The 22,781-nt window shown below is 47.1% G+C and overlaps 1 protein-coding gene across 1 annotated transcript in view; it reads right to left on the minus strand.

The window, feature by feature from the left end:
• The window catches only part of LOC147120503 (protein mono-ADP-ribosyltransferase PARP14-like), a 163,956-nt gene that overhangs the window by 49,598 nt on the left and 91,577 nt on the right, over positions 1-22,781 (minus strand). Inside the window, exons 3-8 of the mRNA XM_085986519.1 lie at positions 19,370-19,409; positions 14,545-14,802; positions 4,008-4,241; positions 1,630-3,890; positions 1,302-1,538; positions 983-1,204 (exon numbers count right to left, since the gene is read on the minus strand). Coding sequence (XP_085842645.1) covers positions 983-1,204; positions 1,302-1,538; positions 1,630-3,890; positions 4,008-4,241; positions 14,545-14,802; positions 19,370-19,409 — 3,252 coding nt within the window. The remainder of the gene's footprint in view (positions 1-982; positions 1,205-1,301; positions 1,539-1,629; positions 3,891-4,007; positions 4,242-14,544; positions 14,803-19,369; positions 19,410-22,781) is intronic.

The raw sequence follows: 22,781 nt of genomic DNA on the forward strand, positions 1-22,781 counted from the left end.
TGTGAAGTATCCCACATTGGTCAGAAATGTGCATCATAAGCATACAATGAATAGAACTGAATTTGCAGATGGAGTTTCAGAATGGAACTGGATTGATGGTACATTCATGACTTTCAATGCCTAGATCACACTCAGTGTTTTGTATTCAATTTTGGTCACAGCGCTTGAAGATTAGTAGAGACAAAACCATCAGTGGCATTCAAAGGCACCTGGATGCTATAATGTGAGTTAGGCATAATAGATGAATAAGCTCAATGTGTCAAATGACCTTTTTACATTATTGACTTTTCTGATGTTCTTATAGGATGGGAAGAGAAATTGAAAGCTCGAAGTAAAACAGGGACTGCCTATCAGACAAGGTTTTATTTTGCATCCTGTCCAGGAGAGCAATTGAAGTTTTGTAAGTGTCTCCCCAGATAAGGAACAGTACTCAAGGCCTAGATCAAACGGATATTTGTATGAAAATTACAAAGCAAAACAAATCAAGCTGGTTAAGCTAAAATTATTCAGTAAAAGATATATAATTAATGTTTAAATATTTCCACTTTAAAATATGTTTTTGTTACAGAAGGTAAGTACTGTAGAAAATATAGGGACAGAGTGATCTCCTGGACGAGTTTCGATCGCCTAGATGGGTCGGAGAGGAATTTCCCAGATTTTTTTCTCCCAAATTGGCCATTGGTTTTTTTTTAAATCTGGTTTTTCGCCTCTCCCGGGAGATCACATGGGTTCAGGTGGGATGGAGAGTGATAGAAGATTTGAGGTTAGGATCAGATCAGCCATGATCTTATTGAATGGTGGAGCAGGCTCGAGGGGCCGATTGGCCTACTCCTGCTCCTATTTCTTACGTTCTTATGTTATGTGTACCCTAAAGAACATACAAATTAGTCATCAATTTTGAGGATCAACATTTTGCGTTACTAGAAATAAGCTACTGATGGAGCAGACGTGAAAATAAAGCTCATCAATAATAGATCCATACCTGAACAGTAGGACCATCTTCAGGATGCACCACAAAGTGAACATTCTTAAGAAACTTAGGAAATCTCTTACTGCTGAACTTTAGGACTTCCTCAAACATCATTTGTGCAACAAGATCCTTCGGAAAACCCAAATTGCCAGTTCCAATTGCTGGGAATGCGATGGAAACCAGCTGTACTGTTTCCGTGTTATTCAGACAATCCTTGATTATCCTTCGTAACAGCTGGAAAGTAATTTCACACCAGGTGTTTCTATCCAATAATATAATTCTTCAAAAACATGAATTGCTGCATTGACACTGACATTAGAATTTATATTACCTTTTCCGCAGCTCCAGCTCCTTGATCCCACTGAGGAGCTACAACGTGAAATACTGCAGCACAGTCAAGATTACATCCATTTGTTTCATAAATCCTCCCTGGAGCATGTTTTTTACTTTGCTTTTCGTTCCACAGTAACTGTTGGAGCTGTGGGCCAGCTTTCTGTAATATTGCTTGGGAAACTGTGCCACTGTTAAGATCTAGATCCATTCCAACGACATTTACAATGACATCAGCCTGGAAATATAAAAACAATTAAAATAAAGGTAAAATACATTTTTTGGAATTACTGACAATCTCAAATAAATTAGTTACAGTGAAGACTTACTGTTACATCTTGAATATTTCCTTTGACAACACTGACGTTTAGATCTTCTTTTGTTTGGGCTTTATGCAGGCAATTTATGCTTCTTCTATTTACCATGTTGCGAAAGTTGAGCCTTTCTGGCTGCACAGGCGAACTACTTAAAAATTCACCTAATATTTTCTGAACAGCATCTGAAACAGCTCGAACAGTTTTTTCATCCCAGTTTACCAAGTGGATCTCTTTCAGTATACTGCCTCCATGTGAATCCACACAGTGTTCTCTGATTGATCTGACAATTATTTCTGCACACAAAGGCAATGGAAATCCAAATATTCCTGAACTAATAGCAGGGATTGCTATAGACGTAAAATTGTGGGATTCTGCGAGACACAGACTCTGCTTCACGGCCCTTCTTAAGCATTTCTTAGCTGTGTCTGCATCAGTATTCATCCATCTTGGTCCAACTGCATGAATAACTTTGGAACATGGTAGGTTACCAGCATCAGTAATAACTGCATCACCAGGCATAAGAGATCCACGATTGTCAACAATCCTATTACATTGAATTTGCAACAGTGGACCAGCTGCTTCTGATAGTGCTCCTGCAAGGCCTCCTATGTGCTTTAGATCTTCATTTGCTGCATTGACAACCACGTCAACACGAAGCTTGCACAGATCTCCTCTAGAAACAGCAACTAAAGGCCCACCAGGCAATTGTACTCTACAGTGAGCCTGGCCCAATTCACCATTATCTCCAAAGACACTATGCTCAATAGATCTTAGAACACAATTAAATTTATGCATTGCAGTAGTAATACATATATCTTCTTTTTCTTTGAAAAACTTCTTTGTTCCTGGTTTAGTAATTTTCAAGACTGAACTAATTACTGTGGAAGCTGCATCCGATAGTAAATTCTCCACGTGACAGACATTCTCTTGGGGACCTGATACTAAAACACTTGCACCATTTGCCATGTTATTAACATTTATTTTCACACCAATTGGTGGTGTTTGGAAAATGGCAATGTTCTTAACAGCCATCAAAAACTGCAGGACTCCACCAGATTTAAATGGAATGATTTTTTGAATGATTGTGTTTTTCTTGACAAAATCCAAAAGCATTTCAAACACTTCAATGACAGCACCAGAATAGCCAGAGATAAAAATCTGCCCATGTCCATCTAGTGGTATTTCTTCAATTTCAACCTGTTTACTGGAAGAATTCAGCCTTGCGTCCAATTTGTCTTTTAGTTGTGTCCATTCACTCTTTCTGATGACACTTGGATCTTCTATCCCAATACACTTGAAATCGAGATGTTTTTTGAATTGTTTTTCTGCTGCACATAAAGAACTATCTGTATTTCCTATCAGTAGAACACAGTTATCCTTAATGTCATACACAGCATTGATTCCGTTTGATATGAACATACAGCAGGAAACTTCATTGTGGTCTACTCTTTGTAGAAAACGAATAAGATGAGGGTTCAGATCAGCTCGTTTTTGTTTCATTTGAACAACTTCTTCCAATATATTACTTTTGGCAACATCAACATCTGATGGCAAACCATGTAATGCTATACATCTTGCAGTTGAGTTGTATTTCATGCTGAGGTTTGGAAACCGTTTGGACACCTGCTTCTCAAGACCACCACTCAATAATAGATTATATGCAGCAGGATTAATAGACACTGTCTCAGTCACACTTTGCTTCTCCCGTTCCAATTTTGCAATGCCACCATCCATAAATGATTTGAATGCTCGTTGTAGAGTATCTACACTGTCAGATTCTCCAGACAATATCACCTTTCCCTTTGAAAAGTTTGGTATAACAGCAACATTTTGGTTCAAATACTGATCAAGATCTCCCTGAATTATTTCCCAGATTTGTTGATTCACATCATTTTCAATAGCTTTGTACTTTGACACGATACGAGTTAAATTGCCTGAAGCTTCCCTTTTCCAGTTCTTTGCAAGTTTTTCAAATGAACCCTCATGTCTTGAAAAAGATGGAGATATCTTGATCGCGTTTGATTGGTCTGATTCTGGCAATGCAACGTTACAGTTGTGTACTGCCATTTTGTCACTGATTTCCGCAATTCGCCTTTTATCATTTTTAAGAAACTGCAGGATGTAGGGATCAATATCGACAGTGAAGGGATCTGGCATTTTCACAGCTGGTCTTTTGTTCCCATATAAAGCTGAACCCAATGACTTGTAGTAGGGATAGACATGGATTGGTATTTTATCAATGGTGTGTGTTTTAGACACAATGGTATCCAAAACTGTAAATAAAACAAAAAGAAAATTTTATGTTCCAGAAACAATAGGTTAAATGGCCTACATTTTAAATCAAAGATAATTGTTTAATACATCAGTGCTTTTCAATATGCAACTCTTACCTTTAGAATTTTCAAAAGAAACAACAGCTGCACTGTCCTCAGGTGTTATTTCAATGGCAGTCACAATTCCACCTCCATTTTTAGCTTTTTCAAAGTACAGTGTTAAGAGATCTTCACTGGTATTAGGAGGCAGGTTCTCCACTCTTACACTCTTCGTTATGTCTAGTTGCTTCGCTACAATTTTTTGGCCACTCAAAGTCTTTGTGGAACACTTTTGGATGAATTCAGCGAGGTCTAACAGTAAAACACAAGAAATGGGAAAACATATTATTGTTTTTAAAAAATACAATTTTGGAGTCACAGTGACAATTTAGCAAACTCCAAGTTTTGAATCAACAAAGGGGAAGAGAAATGAGCACAGAAAGACAGTAAGGATGGTGTAACAGTACAAGATAAAAATGTCCATACTGAGGGCTTGACTTTGAAACACATGAACACCAACGTTGATATCTAGAACCCGTCCCACAATTTTTCCACAGTTCTGATGAAAGGTCATCCACCTGAAACATTGGGCTCGATTTTGCCAGGCCCAAGGAGGCAGGATTGGAGGCGTGTGAGGTGTTAAAATTGCAGAAAATGACGGGCGGCTCTGATCCCACCTCCAGCCCGCCTCCGAGCAATTTTCCCAGAATCAGGGTGTCAGAACCCGTTTCCATCCCGCCTCCTAGGGGCGGGATAGGCCCTTAACAACCAGTTAATTGCCTCTAATCCCATTTTGAGAGGCCTTTCTGATTTTAGCACATTTCCCCCATCCTGCATGTCTCCTCTGGAACACGCCAGTTAATCCTGGTGGCCTCACAAGTAGATTGCTTACTAACAGCTGCAGCTCTACCATTAAAAAGGAGTTTTCAGCAATCATCATTTGCAGGTGGCAGAACTTTGTTGTCTCAGGTCTGGGGGAACTTTTAGCAGGCATACCCATTGTTGTGGAAGTTTGGAGCCTGACACCCATCTCCAGTGTGACCTCCTGGGAAACCTCTCTCCCCCACCTTGACAGAGTGCTTCCTCAACTGAGGCATATACCAGAAGCATGGAGACCATTTATTTCCTTTCCTCCTGGACATCAGATTTGAACAAAGACCAGCCGCGGCAGCAGCAGAACCATGAACAACAGCAACACCAACAGCAGCAGCAACAACAGGAGCGCCAAGCTGCTGCTCACCCACCTGAAGCTGCACAGGCCAGAAGGCGCCAGCGCGTGACCACATTGCTGCCCGGGATGCAAGGGATGCACTCATCTTGGCCAGATTTGCTTAGCCTGCACAATCAAACACTTTTGCCTCGCACCTTCTTACCAGAGCATCGACAATGGACAAGAACCTACAGATTCCTATCACTCTGACCACCACACTGACAATTGCAAGTCGTCCTAAGCCCTCAATGTGGAAGTCCCATTTGCGAGATGACACAGGCCACAACTTCAACAGTTTGCCATCAAATTACAAGGATGGCTTGTCAAAAACCAATACAACAGAACACCCAAGTGCCTACCCTTGTGACTATTTGTGCTTCATCTTCCTTACGTGTGCTCCTACATGGTGCTTCCCCTGTGGCTTCAGCAGATGTGGAGGCCCCTTGCTCACTTTCTTGCTGCTCCTGTCTCGATACCTTTGGTGGGCGTCCTCTGGGGTTGCGAGCCTGTGAGGGCTCGGCAACAGTCTGCTGCTCCTGCGGCTGTGCAGGGGCTGTGACGCCCATCTCAGTTGGGTGAGGACTCTGGTGGGGTTCTGACCGAGGGCTTTGCAGTGGCATGGTTGTGTGAGTACTTGGAGAGGAGCCCCCACTTCCTTGTTGTCTGTCACCAACATCCCTCTCATGGGTCAGCCCCACGTCAGAGCTAGCAAGTGTCTTGATAGCACCTTGCTGCACTTCAGGGGGGCCATGAGGACCGGTTTCTGCACTGGAAGTCCTACTCCAGAGGACTTCCATGAAGGTCTGGTTTCTATGCTCAATAGCTGACCATTGCTCCTCAAGAGATGCAAGTCTATTCTGAACAATGACCATGTTTTCAACACTCTGGTGACTTAGCGCCTCCATGGCCGTAGCCATCCTCTCCTCTACCGTAGCCATCCTTTCCATGGAGGTTGCCATCCTTTCTGTGGTGATGCGTTCATGCGCCAACGCCTCCACAAAGGCTCTGCTCATGTTCGCGATGGACTCCTCCATTCGCTCCACACTCGCAGTGACCCTGGAGACAAAACCTGCCAGAGACTCCTGCACCTGTTCCTCGAGTTCCAGCACGGCTCTCCTTCTGGACTGACCCGGAGGCACAGGTTCGACATGCAGCTGAGCCGAGCTGGGAGAGTCCTGCGCCCTCTGATGAGGACTCACCACTGCTGTCCCAGTCTCCACCATCTGCTGATGCTCACTTGTGAGCTGTGATACACCAGGTGACAACACTACTCTATCTCGCGAAGGTCCCACCGAGGTGTGAGTGTCTGCGCTGTTGCTGGGTGCGCTGAATTCTGCTGACGCTGCACCCTCAGAAGTTGCAGCTTCCTCTGAGGAGTCTTGAGGCTCAGGCTGTTCCTCCTGGACAGTGGAGACGGGGGCTGTCGATGGTCCTGTGGGGGAGTAAAGGAAAGAGTTAGAGATGTGAGGTAAAGGTTACATGCACATTGAATTGTGCAGATGATCATAAGTCAATCTGTTAGAGCTTCAGAATCATTATCAGTCACTCATGCAATGTCAATGAGAGAGATGAAAAACTATTCTGTCACCAGCTTGCTGTGATGCGCTCGTCTGTCCATTCCCCCACTTGCGAATCTTCCTCGACGCCGGCGATTTCCAGGGCTGCCTCCTCCGAGGTGGTGAGCTGGGCTACTGAGGGTGGCCCTCCTCCTGTCTTCGCTCTTTCCCTCTTATTGTGGGCTCTCTTTTCCTGCAATGAGGGACACAAATGGAGTTTGAGTGAGAATGAAGGAGTGAGGGTAGAGATTCCATAGCATAGATGCTTAGGAGGAGACAAAGGGCCCTCCCTGTGTGTTGTAAGTTGTTGTCATTGCATCACAGTGATAAGGAGTGGGATGGCTGCATGGTTGAATAGTTAAGTGAATGTGACCATAGAGAGGGAATGGGTAAGGGTGCAGGGATGTAAGTGTCAAGTGGGATGTGGAGGAAGAGGTTGGCAAAGCAGAGTGCTGGTGAGGAGAGGTGATGGGGATCAGATTGAGGGTGATGGCAAAGTCATACAGTACTCACTTTTCCTGTGCACAGAAGGTCATGAAACCTTTTCCTGCACTGCAACCAGGTTCTGCGGCACATAGAGATTGACCTCCTGGGCCACTTGCATCCACACAGCTTTAGTCTGCTGGGGAGACTTTTTCCTCCCTGAGGAAGGGAAGAGCACCTCCTTATTTGATCTTGCTCCCTCCACCAGAGCTTGGAGGGAGGCCTCATCGAACCTTGGAGCACACTTTGGCCTACTGCGGGACATCGTTGCTGAATGAAGTGATTACAACAATGGGCATAAAATTGAAAGTCTCCAGAAGAAGCAAGGCTGCTTGCAGGCCTTAAATCCAGCAGCATTGATGATGTCATCGGCGGCGACTTTCTGTATGAAAAGACTCATTGGGCCATGGGTTTCCACTCGCTGGAAATCAAGTGCCCAATTAGGGCAAAATCACACTTTTTTCCCACTTCACATCGGAGTCCTGACACGAAAACCAGCTGACACACCCCAGCCCGCCCCCAATGGCAAAATCAAGCCCATTAACTCTGTTTCTTTCTCCAAGATGCTGTCTGACCTGCTGAGTATTTCCAGCATTTTCTGTTTATATTTCAGATTTCCAGCATCCGCAGTATAGTAAACTCTTTCGTATCCGGCACCTACAGGACCAGGATGGTGCCGGTTGATGAAAAATTCTGGATAACAGAGGTAGGCAATTTTTAACACAAAAAAAATAAAAACCACTGACTAACTCGGCCACCGCAGGAAACTCGAACTCGGAAAAACGGAAAATGGATGGATTCGGCAAGATTACCGGTTATCTATTTTGCCGGTTATTAAAGAATTCCAGATGATTAAGTGCCGTTTAAACGAGAGTTTACTGTATTTTGCTTTTGCTTCTGTTGCCTAGGCCCTAAGCTCTGGAATTCCCTGCCTAAACTTGTCCGCCTTGCTACCTCTCTTTCCTCCTTTAAGATGCTCCTTAAAACCTACCTCTTTGACCAAGCTTTTGGTCACCTGCCCTAATTTATCCTTATGTGGATCGGTGTCAAATTTTTTGTCTTAAAATACTCCTGTGCAGCACCTTGGGACGTTTTACTACGTTAAAGGCGCTATATAAATACAAGTTGTTGTAGTATGAGAATGCTATTTAATAGTAGGACTTCAAGTACGAAGGTCTCGGTTTTTTTATGTACGGGACTTGCATTTTTGCATATAAGTTATTGCATAATCATATGCAGCCTACTCAATGGTTTTAACACATGCATCTAACCCCAGTTCAAAAAATGTTGGACATCCCTCTGGTTGACTAATGACACCCCTTTCAGTCAAGTTCTTTCCTTATCCTAGTGCCAGGCTCTAGCCTCCCCTTCCTTCCAAATCCAGGCCCAGCTCACACATACAAATGCAACAAGATGACACACCCTAGCTTCCACCACCCAAAGACAGAGACAAGATCATTTCTATAAATCTTGGGGCTCCAAATCAGAAGTTTGGAACCCAAGCCTGCCTCCAGGTCTCTTTAGCAGGTAAGAGAAAAAGGAGATGGAATAAATCATCCATGAAAAAAAGGACGAGACAGGCAGAGGCAGAGCCACAGTAAGAGTCAGGCAAAGTGAGCGAGTGACATCAAAGGAGAGTAGGAAGGGGGAGAGAGAACGGGGAGGGGAAAACAAGGAGAGCGGAGGAAGGGGTGGACACACATATGGAGGGTAGTGCCAACACAGACACAATTACTCAAAAGACTGAGGTTAAGCGAGTAACAACCAGGCTTTTATTAACTAAAGAATGAAGGTCTAGTCTCAAGTGGTCGACCCGTCCAGAATACTAAGGGACTGGGCGGTAGTCACTTATATACCTGGAATAGTGGGAGGAGTCAGCCGAGGCATGTCCAGACCTGTACCTAGTGGAATACACATACACATACAGACAGGTATAACAGTGGTTTACCACATTCACCCATGGTTTAAAAATGAGTCCGGCGGGGTGAAGTGTATTTAAAAGTTCGTGTATTGGAGTCTCTCCGGGGGTCTTGTCTGCCGCTGTGATCGACGTGGCGACGGCAGGGGTGGTGCAGCTTCTGGCGTCGCGTCCCGTGTAGGCTGGGGCACTGGAGTGTAGTCCTCGTGGGTGACGGTCCAAGGCGAGCCGGCTGCTGGGGTTGGATATCGGGTCGTGGGGGGGGGGGGGGGGCGGTGGTAATGGGTAGTGGGTTACAGCGGTCCCCGAGGGTGCGAGGTCTCGTATGGAGACTGTGTCCTCCCGCCCGTCCGGGTATGCAATGTAAGCGTACTGGGGGTTGGCGTGGAGGAGGTCGACCCTCTCGACCAGGGGGTCCGTTTTATTGGTCCTCACGTGTCTTCTCAGTAGTACCGGCCCTGGGGACGTCAGCCATGGCGGTAACGCTGTCCCCGATGTGGACTTCCTTGGGAAGACAAACATTTTCTCGTGAGGGGTGGCATGGGTGGCAGTGCAGAGCAGTGACCAAATCGAGTGGAGCGCATCGGGGAGCACCTCCTGCCAGCGGGAGGTCGGAAGGCCCCTAGACTTTAAGGCTAGTAGGGCGGCCTTCCAAACTGTTGCATTCTCTCTTTCCACCTGTCCGTTCCCCTGGGGGTTGTAACTGGTGGTCCTGCTTGTGGCTATACCCCTAGCGAGCAGGTACTGGCGGAGTTCGTCGCTCATAAACGATGAGCCCCGGTCGCTATGGATATAGCTGGGGAAACCGAACAGGGTGAAGAGGCTGTTCAGACATTTAATGACCGTGGCACTGGTCATGTCCGGGCAGGGGATAGCGAACGGGAAACGGGAGTACTCGTCAATGATGTTGAGGAAGTACATATTGCGGTCGGAGGAGTGGAGAGGCCCTTTAAAATCGACGCTCAGGCGTTCGAAAGGGCGAGTGGCTTTTATCAGGTGGGCTCTGTCTGGTCTATAAAAGTGCGGTTTGCACTCAGCGCAGACTTGGCAGTTCTTGGTCATGGTCCTGACCTCCTCAATGGAGTAAGGCAGGTTGCGGGCCTTGATGAAGTGGAAGAACCTGGTGACCCCCGGGTGGCAGAGGTCATTGTGGAGGGCCCTCAGCCTATCGATCTGCGCGCTGGCGCAGGTGCCACGCGATAGGGCATCTGGGGGTTCATTGAGCTTCCCAGGCCGGTACAAGATCTCGTAATTGTAGGTGGAAAGTTCGATTCTCCACCTCAAGATCTTGTCATTTTTGATTTTGCCCCTCTGCTTGTTGTTGAACATAAAAGCAACTGAACGCTGGTCAGTGAGCAGGGTAAATCGTTTTCCGGCCAGGTAGTGCCTCCAATGACGCACAGCCTCCACAATAGCCTGGGCCTCCTTCTCGACCGCGGAGTGTCTGGTCTCCGGGCCCTGGAGGGTTCGTGAGAAGAATGCCACAGGTCTCCCCGCCTGATTAAGGGTGGTGGCCAGAGCGAAGTCGGACGCATCGCTTTCCACCTGGAAGGGGATGGATTCGTCCACTGCGTGCATGGTGGCTTTGGCAATGTCCTCCTTGATGCGGTGGAAGGCCGAGCGGGCCTCTGCCATCAGGGGAAAAGAGGTGGATTTGATCAGCGGACGGGCTTTGTCTGCATAGTAGGGGACCCACTGGGCGTAGTAGGAAAAAAACCCTAGGCACCTCTTCAGAGCTTTTAGGCAGTGGGGGTTCCATAAGGGGACGCATCCGGTCCAGGTCGGGACCGATGACGCCGTGTTCCACAACACAGCCAAGGATGGCGAGGCGGTCTGTGCTGAATTTGCACTTCTCCTCGTTATATGTCAGGTTCAGGAGTTGGGCGGTGCGGAGGAATTTCTCGAGGTTTGCGTCATGGTCCTGCAAGTCATGGCCGCAGATGGTCACATTGTCTAGGTAAGGGAAAGTGGCCTGCAGCGCGTTTTGATCGACCATCCGGTCCATCTCCCTTTGGAAGACGGAGACCCCGTTGGCAACGCCAAAGGGAACCCTAAGGAAGTGATAGAGGCGGCCGTTTGCCTCAAAAGCAGTATACTGGCGGTCTTCGGGGCGGATGGGGAGCTGGTGGTACGCTGATTTCAGGTCAATGGTCGAAAAGACGCGGTACTGCGCGATCTGGTTGACCATATCAGCTATGCGGGGGAGTGGGTAGGCGTCCAGCAGGGTGTAGCGGTTTACTGTTTGGCTGTAGTCGATGACCAGGCGTTGTTTCTCGCCGGTCTTAACGACCACAACCTGGGCTCGCCAGGGGCTGGAGCTGCCCTCAATAATCCCCTCCTTCAGGAGCCGCTCCACTTCGGTTTTGATGAAAACCCTGTCCCCGGCACTGTATCGCCTGCTCTTTGTGGCGATGGGCTTACAGTCGGGGGTGAGGTTAGCAAACAGTGGGGGGGGGGTGGGACTCTGAGTGTGGAGAGGTTGCATCTGGTGCGCGGCGGGCAATTTGGAGGCTGCTGGCTGCGGACTGTGAGTGGGGGGAGGGGGCCACCGTACGCCATCGTAACGCTTTTGAGGTGGCACTGGAAATCCAACCCCAGTAGAACGGCAGCGCAAAGTTGGGGCAGGACCAGGAGTTTAAAATTATTGAACACAGTCCCGTCTACTACTAGTGTCACCACGCAATAGCCACCAATGTCCGCTGACTGGGACTCGGCGGCCATAGAAATCCGCTGGTGCGCAGGCAGGACTGGGAGAGAGCAACGCCGCACCGTGTCGGGGTGGATGAAGCTCTCTGTGCTCCCGGAGTCAAAAAGGCAGTTTATTGCATGGCCGTTTACCTTAACGTCCATTTTGGACCGAGCTAGTTGGTGCGGTCTCGTTTGGTCCAGCGTAACAAAGGCCAGCGTAGGGGTCGGTGTGTCGCTGCGGGTATCAGATGGGGGGGGGGGGGTGGTTGGCGGCCTGCTGCGTCCCGGCTGGTGTCCAAGATGGCGGCGTCCATGATTCCCATGTGGCTGGAGTCGTCCAAGATGGCTGCTGCTGCGGTGGTTCGCACATGGCTGGGGAGGCCCAAGATGGCGGCCCGCACGGCCCACACGCGGCACTGTTGGGGGCCCAAGATGGCGGCTCGCACGGCCCACACGCGGTGCTGCTGGCGTTCGGGTTGGCTTTGGCCTTGCAGACGCTAACGTAGTGTCCCTTTTTCCCGCAGCCCGAGCAGGTCGCATTCTTCGCCGGGCAGCGCGCTCTGGGGTGTTTGGCCTGGCCACAGAAGTAGCATTTCTGGCCTTGGGATACTGCTGTCTGGCTTTGGGACACTGCTGCGGTGGTTGGGCCGTTGTTGGGCTGTGGCTGGGGTGGCACGGTGCTATGGGGCTGTCCTACCGTGTCCCAGGTTGTCGTTCCCCGCGGCGTCCACGGTGCAGAGGAGTAGGCATCCATGCCCCGGTAGGCTGCGTCCAGCGTTAGTGCGATTTCGGAGGCTTTGTCGAGGGTGAGGTCACTTTGCTCCAGCAGTCGCTGTCGGGTTTAGTTGGACCTGTGGCCCGCTACGAAGGCATCCCGGATCAGTTCCTCCTTGTACTTAATGGGCGTTACCGCCTTACACCCATAGGCCCGGCCAAGCACGGACAGTGCTTGGAGGTATTCCTCAGTCGATTCCCCAGGTTGTTGCTTGTGACTCCCCAGAAGGTGCCTGGCGTAAACTTCGTTCACAGGGCGCGTGTACTGGGTCTTGAGGAGCTGGAGGGCGGCTGTGTACGAGGTCGCGTCCCGGATGACTGAGTACACTCGGTGGTTCACCTTGGAGATCAGGACAGACAGTTTGTTCGCATCCGTTACGACCGCAGTGGAGGCAGTCAGGAATGTCTCGAAGCACGTGAGCCAGTGAGCAAACTTGGTGGAAGCGTCCGCTTCCCGACTGTCCAGGTCCAGGCATGCTGGTGTGAGGATCTTCTCCATTATAAAAAAATTTAGTTCATAAAATTGATGCGCCATCAATTACTCAAAAGACTGAGGTTAAGCGAGTAACAACCAGGCTTTTATTAACTAAAGAATGAAGGTCTAGTCTCGAGTGGTCGACCCGTCCAGAATACTAAGGGACTGGGAGGGAGTCACTTATATACCTGGAATAGTGGGAGGAGTCAGCCGAGGCATGTCCAGACCTGTGCCTAATGGAATACACATACAGACAGGTATAACAGTGGTTTACCACAACCATGTCAAGCCATGTCACAGCATTTTTAAAATTTGTTCCTGGGATGTGGGCGTCACTGGCAAGGCCAGCATTTATTGCCCATCCCTAATTCCCCTTGAGAAGGTGGTGGTGAGCCGCCTTCTTGAACTGCTGTAGTCCGTGTGGTGAAGGTTCTCCCATAGTTCTGTTAGGGAGGGAGTTCCTGGATTTTGACCCAGCATTACATGGTACACTGCTCTTGTCACTACAAAACACCTTGGGCTGGTTATTAACTCGGAGGCGGGGAGGGAGCGGGTCGAGGGCAGTGGGGGTGGGGCTGGATTGAGGTCGGCAATTCCAGAAGAACAGGTTTCCCTCAGGCCCTGCCGATTTTAATAGCAGGACTGGATTAACATTTTTTGTAATAACAACAGAAAATGCTGGAAATACTCAGCAGGCCAGGCAGCATCCGTGGAGAGAGAAACAGAGTTAACGTTTCAGGTCTGGGACCCTTCATCAGGTCCCAGACCTGAAACGTTAACTCTGTTTCTCTCTCCACGGATGCTGCCTGGCCTGCTGAGTATTTCCAGCATTTTCTGTTGTTATTTCAGATTTCCAGCATCCACAGTATTTTGCTATTATATTAACATTTTTTGTCTCCATTTCGTGGCTGCAGTCAGCCAGATTGAGAGGCTGGCTGGCGGACGGGTAGGCCTTCGGCACCAGGCCACAGCCGGGGGGCGGAGGGAGGGAGGGTTCGGGGAGGCTGGGAGGGTGATGGGGGGAGGAAGATCGGGAGTCCCGAGTCCGGCAACATCGTGGATGATGGGGGGCGGGGAGGGGAGGAATATCAGGAGTCCTGAGCCAGGAGAGATCGGAGGTCAAGGGTTTAGCTGCCGGATTAAATTTAAAATGGTGGTTAAATTTGAGGCTCTAAGCCTCATTATAATATTTAAATTGCCAACCCACCTCCTGTGAGAGGTTTAGTTGCCCGCCACACCCACCAAACTCCTCCGCCCTCTCCCCCCCGTCCCGCCTCCGTTAAAACTGGAGTGGGCAGGTTGGAATCGGAGTTCAGATTTTTAAGATTTTTACATCCCACCCAGCTCAAACCCGCCTGTTTTTTGGGGTTAAAATTGCCCCCTTGTCCTCCAATTTACTGTGAGCATTACCATAAGGTATCCATTTAGCGAGTATGTGTTTATAAGGTCATTTAAATTGTTCTAGCATTGAAATAAGCTTTTAAAGACATTTGCTGAATATTAATTCTTACCAGTGTTGGTTTTGAAAGTCACAACTGCAGCATTGATTTCACTCAATTTTTCAATGCTGAAATCACCAGCTTCTTCCATTAATCTAGTGACATTTTCTACCAGTAGGTTCAACATGTCACACGTGATGTTTTCATTCAGATTTTGCAATACAACAGAAGAGGTTGGTGAAGGAACTTCATTCTTTTCATCTTGGAATTTCACCACTGATGGAACGTTCTCCACTGAATAGATTCCTTGGCTCAACACTGCCCGAGCATCTTAATAACAAGAATCACAATGTCAGCATATATAGTTAGGTGTGATGTTAGCATACAGACTTTGGTACTCCCCGCCCCTCAAACAATTATTTAATGGCCCATATTTTCCGATGCCTACGAGTGTGTACGAACTGTGTACACACCCGTAGGGACCTCGCAAATGCCGGTTTCAGGCATGCAAAGCGCATGCGCTGAAAACCGGCATTTCCGATCTGTCAAGAATCCTCTTGACAGATCGGACGCCTGCCCTGGAGAAGGGTCTCTGCGGGAAGAGAGTTCCGCTTTCTGCAGAACCTCCGCCCGCTGAAAACCCTTAGAAATCTTACGCCTGGTAAAAGCAGGCGTAAGGCCTGCTTTTACCAGCATAGGAGTTAAAAAAGTAAGAAAATAATTTTTTTCACTTTTATAATGTAAAAATACTTTTAAAAAAGGTAAGTTTATTTTTAGCCCTGTAAAAAACTTTGCAAAAAATTTAATTTTTGTTTAAAATATTTAATTTAATGTAATTTTAACTCATTTTAAAAACATGATGATTTAAAAAAAAAATGTATTTAATGTTGTAGTGTCTTTTTTCAGTGATCCCCATTCATACTTTTGACAGGTCTACCTGTCAAAAGTGTGCAGGGGGATTCCCTTCTCCCATTGGCTCCACTGGCCCACGTGATCCCAGGGACGCTTGCGAACCGCCTGCGCCACTGGGATACGTGGGCCCTGCGCACGTGCACTAGGAGAGGCCCAGGATCGAAAATGGCCGGACCTCGGGAGCCCTCAGGTAAGGGTGTAGATTTTTTTCCCCGATAGGAGGCATCTGCACGCAGGAAGCCTCCGATGGGAAATTACGGGCCAATATTGTTTGTAAAAATTCCGTGAAGCTGACATTTTAATACTTTCCAGATCATAAGGTATCCAGTTTTGATTACTTTGGGTATTTATTCTAACCAAGATAAGGAGATGATGATTTTTTATAGAGGTGGTGGTAAAATACAATCCGGATTGTAATAAGAATCATGATAAACTTTTTGCTGAAGATTTAAAATCTTGATTTTGTTGCTATAACAGCAGCATTGCAATTATTAGCTGTAAAAAGAAAACCAGGAATGCTGGCAATTTAAAACATGCACAGAAAATACTGGAAATAAACAGAAGGTTGATCCGCATCTGAACAAGAAAGATAGATTAACTTTTTCAGGTGTCCAGATGAAGGGTTACGTCTGAGATGTTAAACCTATCTTTTTCCTTCAAATGCTAATTGATCTGCTATCCGTCACCATCATTTTCTGTTTATATTTCACCATAATTATAATTTTTTACAATAACATTATGGGGGTGAAATTGGGTGCCTTTGTGCTTCCTGTTAGCGCCCCCAGGGGGTGCTAATGGGGGGCAAATGGCTTTGCGACCGGGCGTGGCGTTGACATCGACTCCTGCCATATTCGGCGGGAGTTTTGTGGCGGCACTACAGCGTTGCGCCCCGATCTCCTTCGCCCGATCATGATGTCATTGCCATGCGCATCGCCCTGGTAGCACCTCGGACCCGAAATTCGACCCGCCGGTCGAAATCACCGACAGCTGCAGGAGGTGTGCATCGGGCGGCCGGCCGCTTCGGGGGTGATGATTAAAGGCGAGGTGGCCGAGGCAAGTAAAAATAAAACTTAACTTTCTTGTTCCGCTTTTTTTCCGCGGGTTTCTGCCCACGATTGATCAACCCAGCACTCTGCTTAAATGCCGGGCTGATCGCGCGGGATCGCGGCTGCCCTGGTGGTCCAGGTAGGTATTTTTAAAATTACACAGCCTGCAGCGATGGCCCTTCCGTTTAAGGGAGGGAAGGAGCCTTTGAACGTGGCAGCGCTGTGTGCAGCGCTCCTGAAGTCTCCGCCCTGCTCTCCGACACTGGCGCTCTAAGAAGGAAGTGGAACGCTTGATTTAGCGCTCCACTTCCCTCTTGGGGCGCTAAAACTCAATTTTGCGGTCGCCGGCGCTAAAATTAGTGCCCAGGCGATGTTAGCGCCCCAAAATGGTCGATACTGAAATTTTCCCCATGACTTCCTTCTCAATTTTTTTTTAATGGAAAAGTACTTTGCACTACAGCTAAGAATAGGAGATTTATTTATCTAAACCAGGGATACTCATTACATCTGAGTGTTAACAAGCATCTGCTGCTACTCTCAGTTCCATTCCTTGACCCTGATATTGCTGCCATCTAGATCCTGGCCCTACTCCCGATTTAAATCGCAACTCAATCCCCGGTGATAACTCTATCGCTCCACCCTCCCCATCTGTTGGCAGATAACACCAAAGCCATGAGCAAAGGGCCCAACTGCCTACCGTGGGTCTCAAGCAAGTTGTGAAGTGGTGTTCTTCAACCCAGTGAATTGAAATGTGTCCAGTTGGCCAGGCTTGGAGCTGTGCTGGATGTGCAGAAGCCCATGACCTGCAGCATTCAGCTCTCCTCTAGCTGATGGCCTTTATGGTGCTGGGGAGGGATCAGAAGCAAGAAAATTTCGTGCCGAGTAAATATTTAACACCTGTTGTATTCCAGAATCTTGTGAGCACTGACATTATAAAGCAGTTTGCTCAAGACTGAAGTCTGTGTTTTTGTTGTAATTACAGAAACATCAACATTGTTTCTAAGGTCAACTTGCTCTAAATAGTATTTGAATGCACAAAAAAATGATTGGGGGTAGAAATTGATGTGTTGCACTTGTTTTTCAGACATAAAACCGGCACAATGCGGACAAATTTAGTAATGGGGCAGCTGCGTATAATCTGCGTGTGCGTTCTGGCCATTGCTAAGTTCGCGGGCCACTCCCGGGAGCCACCTGAAACAGGCGTCAGGCCCCTTGCATATATTAATTAGAGGCCTAACGCCTGTTGAAGGACCTCTCTGGAAAATATATTTCCAATAGACAGAGCAAGGGCCGGGTCCCTCCTGCCCCGAATTCTTCAGCAGCCCCTGCGGCTGCCCATGACGAGTAAGTTTTCCCAAATTTAATTTTTTTTAAAAACCTTCCTGTGGAGCCAGCCTGCTCCAACCCCCTCCCGGGGCTCACCTTGAGGCTGCTGCTGCTAAGGCATGCGGCTGGACATTTGACATCTTCAATGCTAGAGCTGTCTATTGAGCCGGTGCATGAAATATTAATGAGGCCCGAGGCAAAATTTGGAGCCGGGCTAGGACCTCCCAGTTGGCCAAGTCAGGGCTCAAAATTGGCCCGAGACAAATTTCTACCCCACTGTTTCTCCATGTCTCAACTTCAGACACAGTGAAACAAATATTTTTATCTCCATATACTGAGAGGTGTAGAAGCAGAGCAGCTGGAAACAAATGCAGCATTTCCAGGAGTCGCTGCTTTCAGCAACATGGATGTCAGCTGGAGCAGAATGTTTTCAGAACATCTCAAGTAACTGCTTCACTCTGGGGTAACTGACAACTTTGTTCATAATGTGTCTCGAATGTTTATAATTGACAATGATTGTTAAACAAGTGAAACTAACCATTTCATTATCTGGTTTTAGGAGGTTTCAAGTCGTATTAGTTTGAAAGGGAGGAAAGTGCACCTCCCTCTTACACACACACACACACACACACACACACACACACACACACACACACACACACACACACACACACACACACACACACACACACACACACACACACACACACACACACACACACACACACACACACACACACACACACACACACACACAATGGAGTTGATAATATCGTCTTAAAATACAATTAAAATCTCCAAACCTCAGTTTTGCAAACCTCAAGCAAACGCAAGTATCACTTGCATCTATTACAAACGCACAGTGAGGAGGCATAATAGTAATCCTCTCCTCTACAACCCCTGGGACAGGTCAACCACAGGAAGGGCAGATAAGCACAGGTGGACTACATTCATCTTTCAGTCTAAGGATAAGGGGTAAGCCATTTAGGGCTGAGATGAGGAGGAATTTCTTCACCCAGAGAGTGGTGAACCTGTGGAATTCTCTACCCCAGAAGGCAGTTGGGGCCAACTTATTAAATATATTCAAGAAGGAGTTAGATATATTTCTTAAGGCTAAAGGGATCAAGGGATATGGGGAGAAAGCAGGGACAGGGTACTGAATTTGGATGATCAGCCATGATCTCATTAAATGGCGGAACAGGCGCGAGGGGCCGAATGGCCTACTCCTGCTCCTATCTTTTATGTTTCTATGTTTCTTGTCACTGGTAAATCCACTCACAGCATCAATGTTACTTGCTTTTTCATTGTCTAAATATTTTATGTTTATCTGCACAGCATCCATCAGGAAAACACTGTGCACGAAAACAACTTATGAACCTTCAAACTCAACTTTCCACACCCAATTACCAAAAATATTAGAATTGTTTCATGAGATGTTTTTCTTTTTTATCCCTGGCAGGCCATGTCACATGTTCTATGCTAGCACTGTATGGCTTTTAGTTCACATACACATGCCATCTTGCCCAGGGGAACAGCAGGATGTCTTTGAACATTCAAACCTCAACTTGTATTCTTGAGTTGATGTTTAACTTTCTTCTAAAAAATACGTGTACCTTTTTCTTTTTTTCGCCATTTGTTTGAAGAATCCCAGTCCTGTTGAAGCACAAAAATGTTAGCTTTGAAAAGATCAAAAAATATTTTGTGTTCACAATTAATAATATTAATGTAAGAAGAAGTCACACACCAGGTTATAGTCCAACAGTTTTATTTGAAATCACAAGCTTTCGGAGCGCTGCTCCTTCGTCAGGTGAAGTGGAGAGATGCATAAAGACACAGCTTATATAGTCAGAGAATAATGCCAGATGATTACAGGTAATCTTTCTAACTGCCATTTATCACACCTCGGCAGAGAGATAATCACAGCAATCAAAGGTGTGAATGGTGTCCAAACAGGTTAGTCAAGAAAACATTACATCAAAGAACAATGAGGTGGGGTCACAAGGGGTCAAATGTTGCAGATGCTGGGGTCTGTATGAAAAACAAAAAAGACAAAAAACACTTTTTTTGCTGGAAATCACAGCAGGTCCGGCCGCATCTGTGCAGAGAGAACAAGCCAACGACAACTCGAGTCTGGATGACCCTACGTCAGGTGGGGTTACATGTAGCGTGACATGAACCCAAGATCCCGGTTGAGGCCGTCCTCATGAGTGCGGAACTTGGCTATCAGTTTCTGCTCTACGATTTTGCATTGTCGTGTGTCCGACCAGCGTGGACCTGCGTGGGAACAGAGCATCGGCGGCAGAGCTTAAAACCGGCAGCGAGGAGCAGCCCGACCAGCGCGGACCTGCGTGGGAACAGAGCATCGGTGGCAGAGCTTAAAACCGGCAGTGAGGAGCGAGGAGCAGCCCGACCAGCGCAGACCTGCGTGGGAACAGAGCATCGGCGGCAGAGCTTAAAACCGGCAGCGAGGAGTACTGATTCAGCAGCAGGGGAGAGAGGTAAAAAGTAATCAAAGTGTGACGTCACCAGGAAGCAGGTAAGTGATTGGTTGGTGAGTATTTCTCTTTTTTTTAAACATTAACTCTGGTTTATAGTTTCTAAGGTCTCTCTGGAGTAGCAGGGACTGTTGGTAAACCAGTTAACTGTAGTGTAATTAGTGGGATTGATTGATTTAATTTAAATTCAATTCAGTAAAGGGTAAGTCATGGCAGGACAGCCGGGCCCCGTGATCTGCTCCTCCTGCGATATGTGGGAACTCAGGGACACTTCCTGTGTCCCTGACAACTACATGTGCAGGAAATGCACCCAGCTGCAGCTGACAGACCGCATTGCGGCGCTGGAGCTGCGATTGGATACATACTGGAGCGTTCACGATGCTCAGGACATCGTGAATAGCATGTTTACAGAGTTGGACACACCGCAGCTAGAGGTTGGACAGGAAGAAAGGGAACGGGTGACCAACAGGCAGAGTACTAGGCGCAGGCAGGTAGTGCAGGGGTCCCCTGTGGCCATCCCCCTCTCCAACAGATACACCACTTTGAGTACTGTTGGGGGGCATGGCTTATCAGAGGAAGGCAGCAGCAGCCAACTTCCTGGCACCAGGGGTGGCTCTGCTGCACAGAATGGGAGGAAAAAGAGAGTGGTAGAACTATAGTACTAGGGGATTCAATTGTAAGGGGAATAGATAGGCGTTTCTGCGGCCGCAAACGAGACTCCAGGATGGTGTGTTGCCTCCCTGGTGCAAGGGTCAAGGATGTCTCTGAGCGGCTGCAGAACATCTTGGAAGGGGAGGGTGAACAGCCAGTTGTCGTGGTGCATGTAGGCACCAATGATATAGGTAAAAAGCGGGATGAGGTCCTAAAAGCGGAATATAGGGAGTTAGGAGGTAAATTAAAAAACAGGACCTCAAAAGGTAGTAATCTCAGGATTGCTACCAGTGCCACGTGCTAGTCAGAGTAGAAATAGAAGGATACTTCAGATGAATACGTGGCTAGAGGAATGGTGCCAGGAGGGATTCAAGTTCCTGGGACATTGGAACCGGTTCTGGGGGAGGTGGGACCAGTTCAAACCGGACGGTCTGCACCTGGGCAGGGCTGGAACCGATGTCCTAGGGGGTTTGTTTGCTAGTGCTGTGGGGGAGGGTTTAAACTAAAATGGAAGGGGGTTGGGAACCTGAGCAGGGAGACAGAGGAAAGGGAAACAAGGATAAAAGCAAAAGATAGGAAGGAAAAAAAAGTGGCAGTCAGAGAAATCAACGGTTTAAATCAAACATGGCCACAGTAAATAATAATTCTAATAGATCTAAGAGCGTTAAAAAAACAAGCCTGAAGGCTTTGTGTCTTAATGCGAGGAGCATTTGTAATAAGGTGGATCAATTGGCTGCGCAAATAGAGGTAAACGAATATGATTTGGTTGGGATTACGGAAACGTGGCTCAAGGATGGCCAAGACTGGGAACTCAACATCCAGGAGTATTCGATATTCAGGAAAGATAGGCAAAAAGGAAAGGGAGGTGGGGTAGCATTACTGATTAAAGAAGGGATTAACACAATTGTAATGAAGGATATTAGCTCTGATGATGTGGAATCTGTATGGGTAGAATTGAGAAATACGAAGGGGAAAAAACGTTAGTGGGAGTGGTATATAGACCTCCAAACAGTAAAGCGGAGGTTGGGGATGGCATTAAAAGGGAAATTAAAGAAGCATGCAACAAGGGCACAGCAGTCATCATGGGTGACTTTAATCTACATACAGATTGGGCTAACCAAATTGGTAACAATACTGTGGAGGAGGAATTCCTGGAGTGTTTACGGATGGTTTCCTGGACCAATATGTCGAGGAACCAACCAGAGATCAGGCCATCTTAGACTGGGTATTATGTAACGAGAAAGGATTAATTAGCAATCTTGTTGTACGAGGCCCCTTGGGTCGGAGCGATCATAATATGATCGAATTCTTCATTAAGATGGAGAATGAAGTAGTTGACTCAGAAACAAGGGTCCTCAATTTAAATAAAGGAAACTACGGTGGTCTGAGGAGCGAGTTGGGTAGGATTGATTGGGGAATGGCACTCAAAGGGTTGACGGTGGATAGGCAATGGCAAACATTCAAAAACCAAATGGATGAACTACAGAAGTTGGTCATCCCAGTTTGGCATAAAAATAAAACAAAAAAGGTGACTCAACCATGGGTAACAGGGGAAATTAGGGATAGCATAAGATCCAAGGAGAGGACATACAAATTGGCCAGAAAAAGCAATAATCCTGAGGATTGGGATCAGTTCAGGATTCAACAAAGGAGGACAAAGGGATTAATTAAGAAAGGGAAAATAGAATGTGAGAGTAAGCTTGCAGGGAACATAAAGACTGACTGTAAAAGCTTTTATAGATATGTGAAGAGAAAAAGATTGGTGAAGTCAAGCGTAGGTCTCTTGCAGTCAGAATCGGGGGAATTTATAATGGGGAACAAAGAAATGGCAGACCAACTAAATACATATTTTGGTTCTGTCTTCACAAAGGAGGACACA

The sequence above is a fragment of the Somniosus microcephalus genome, chromosome 4, assembly GCF_052327205.1.
Source record: "Somniosus microcephalus isolate GS21.2 chromosome 4, FLI_Smic_1.0, whole genome shotgun sequence".
Taxonomy (NCBI): Eukaryota; Metazoa; Chordata; class Chondrichthyes; order Squaliformes; family Somniosidae; genus Somniosus; species Somniosus microcephalus.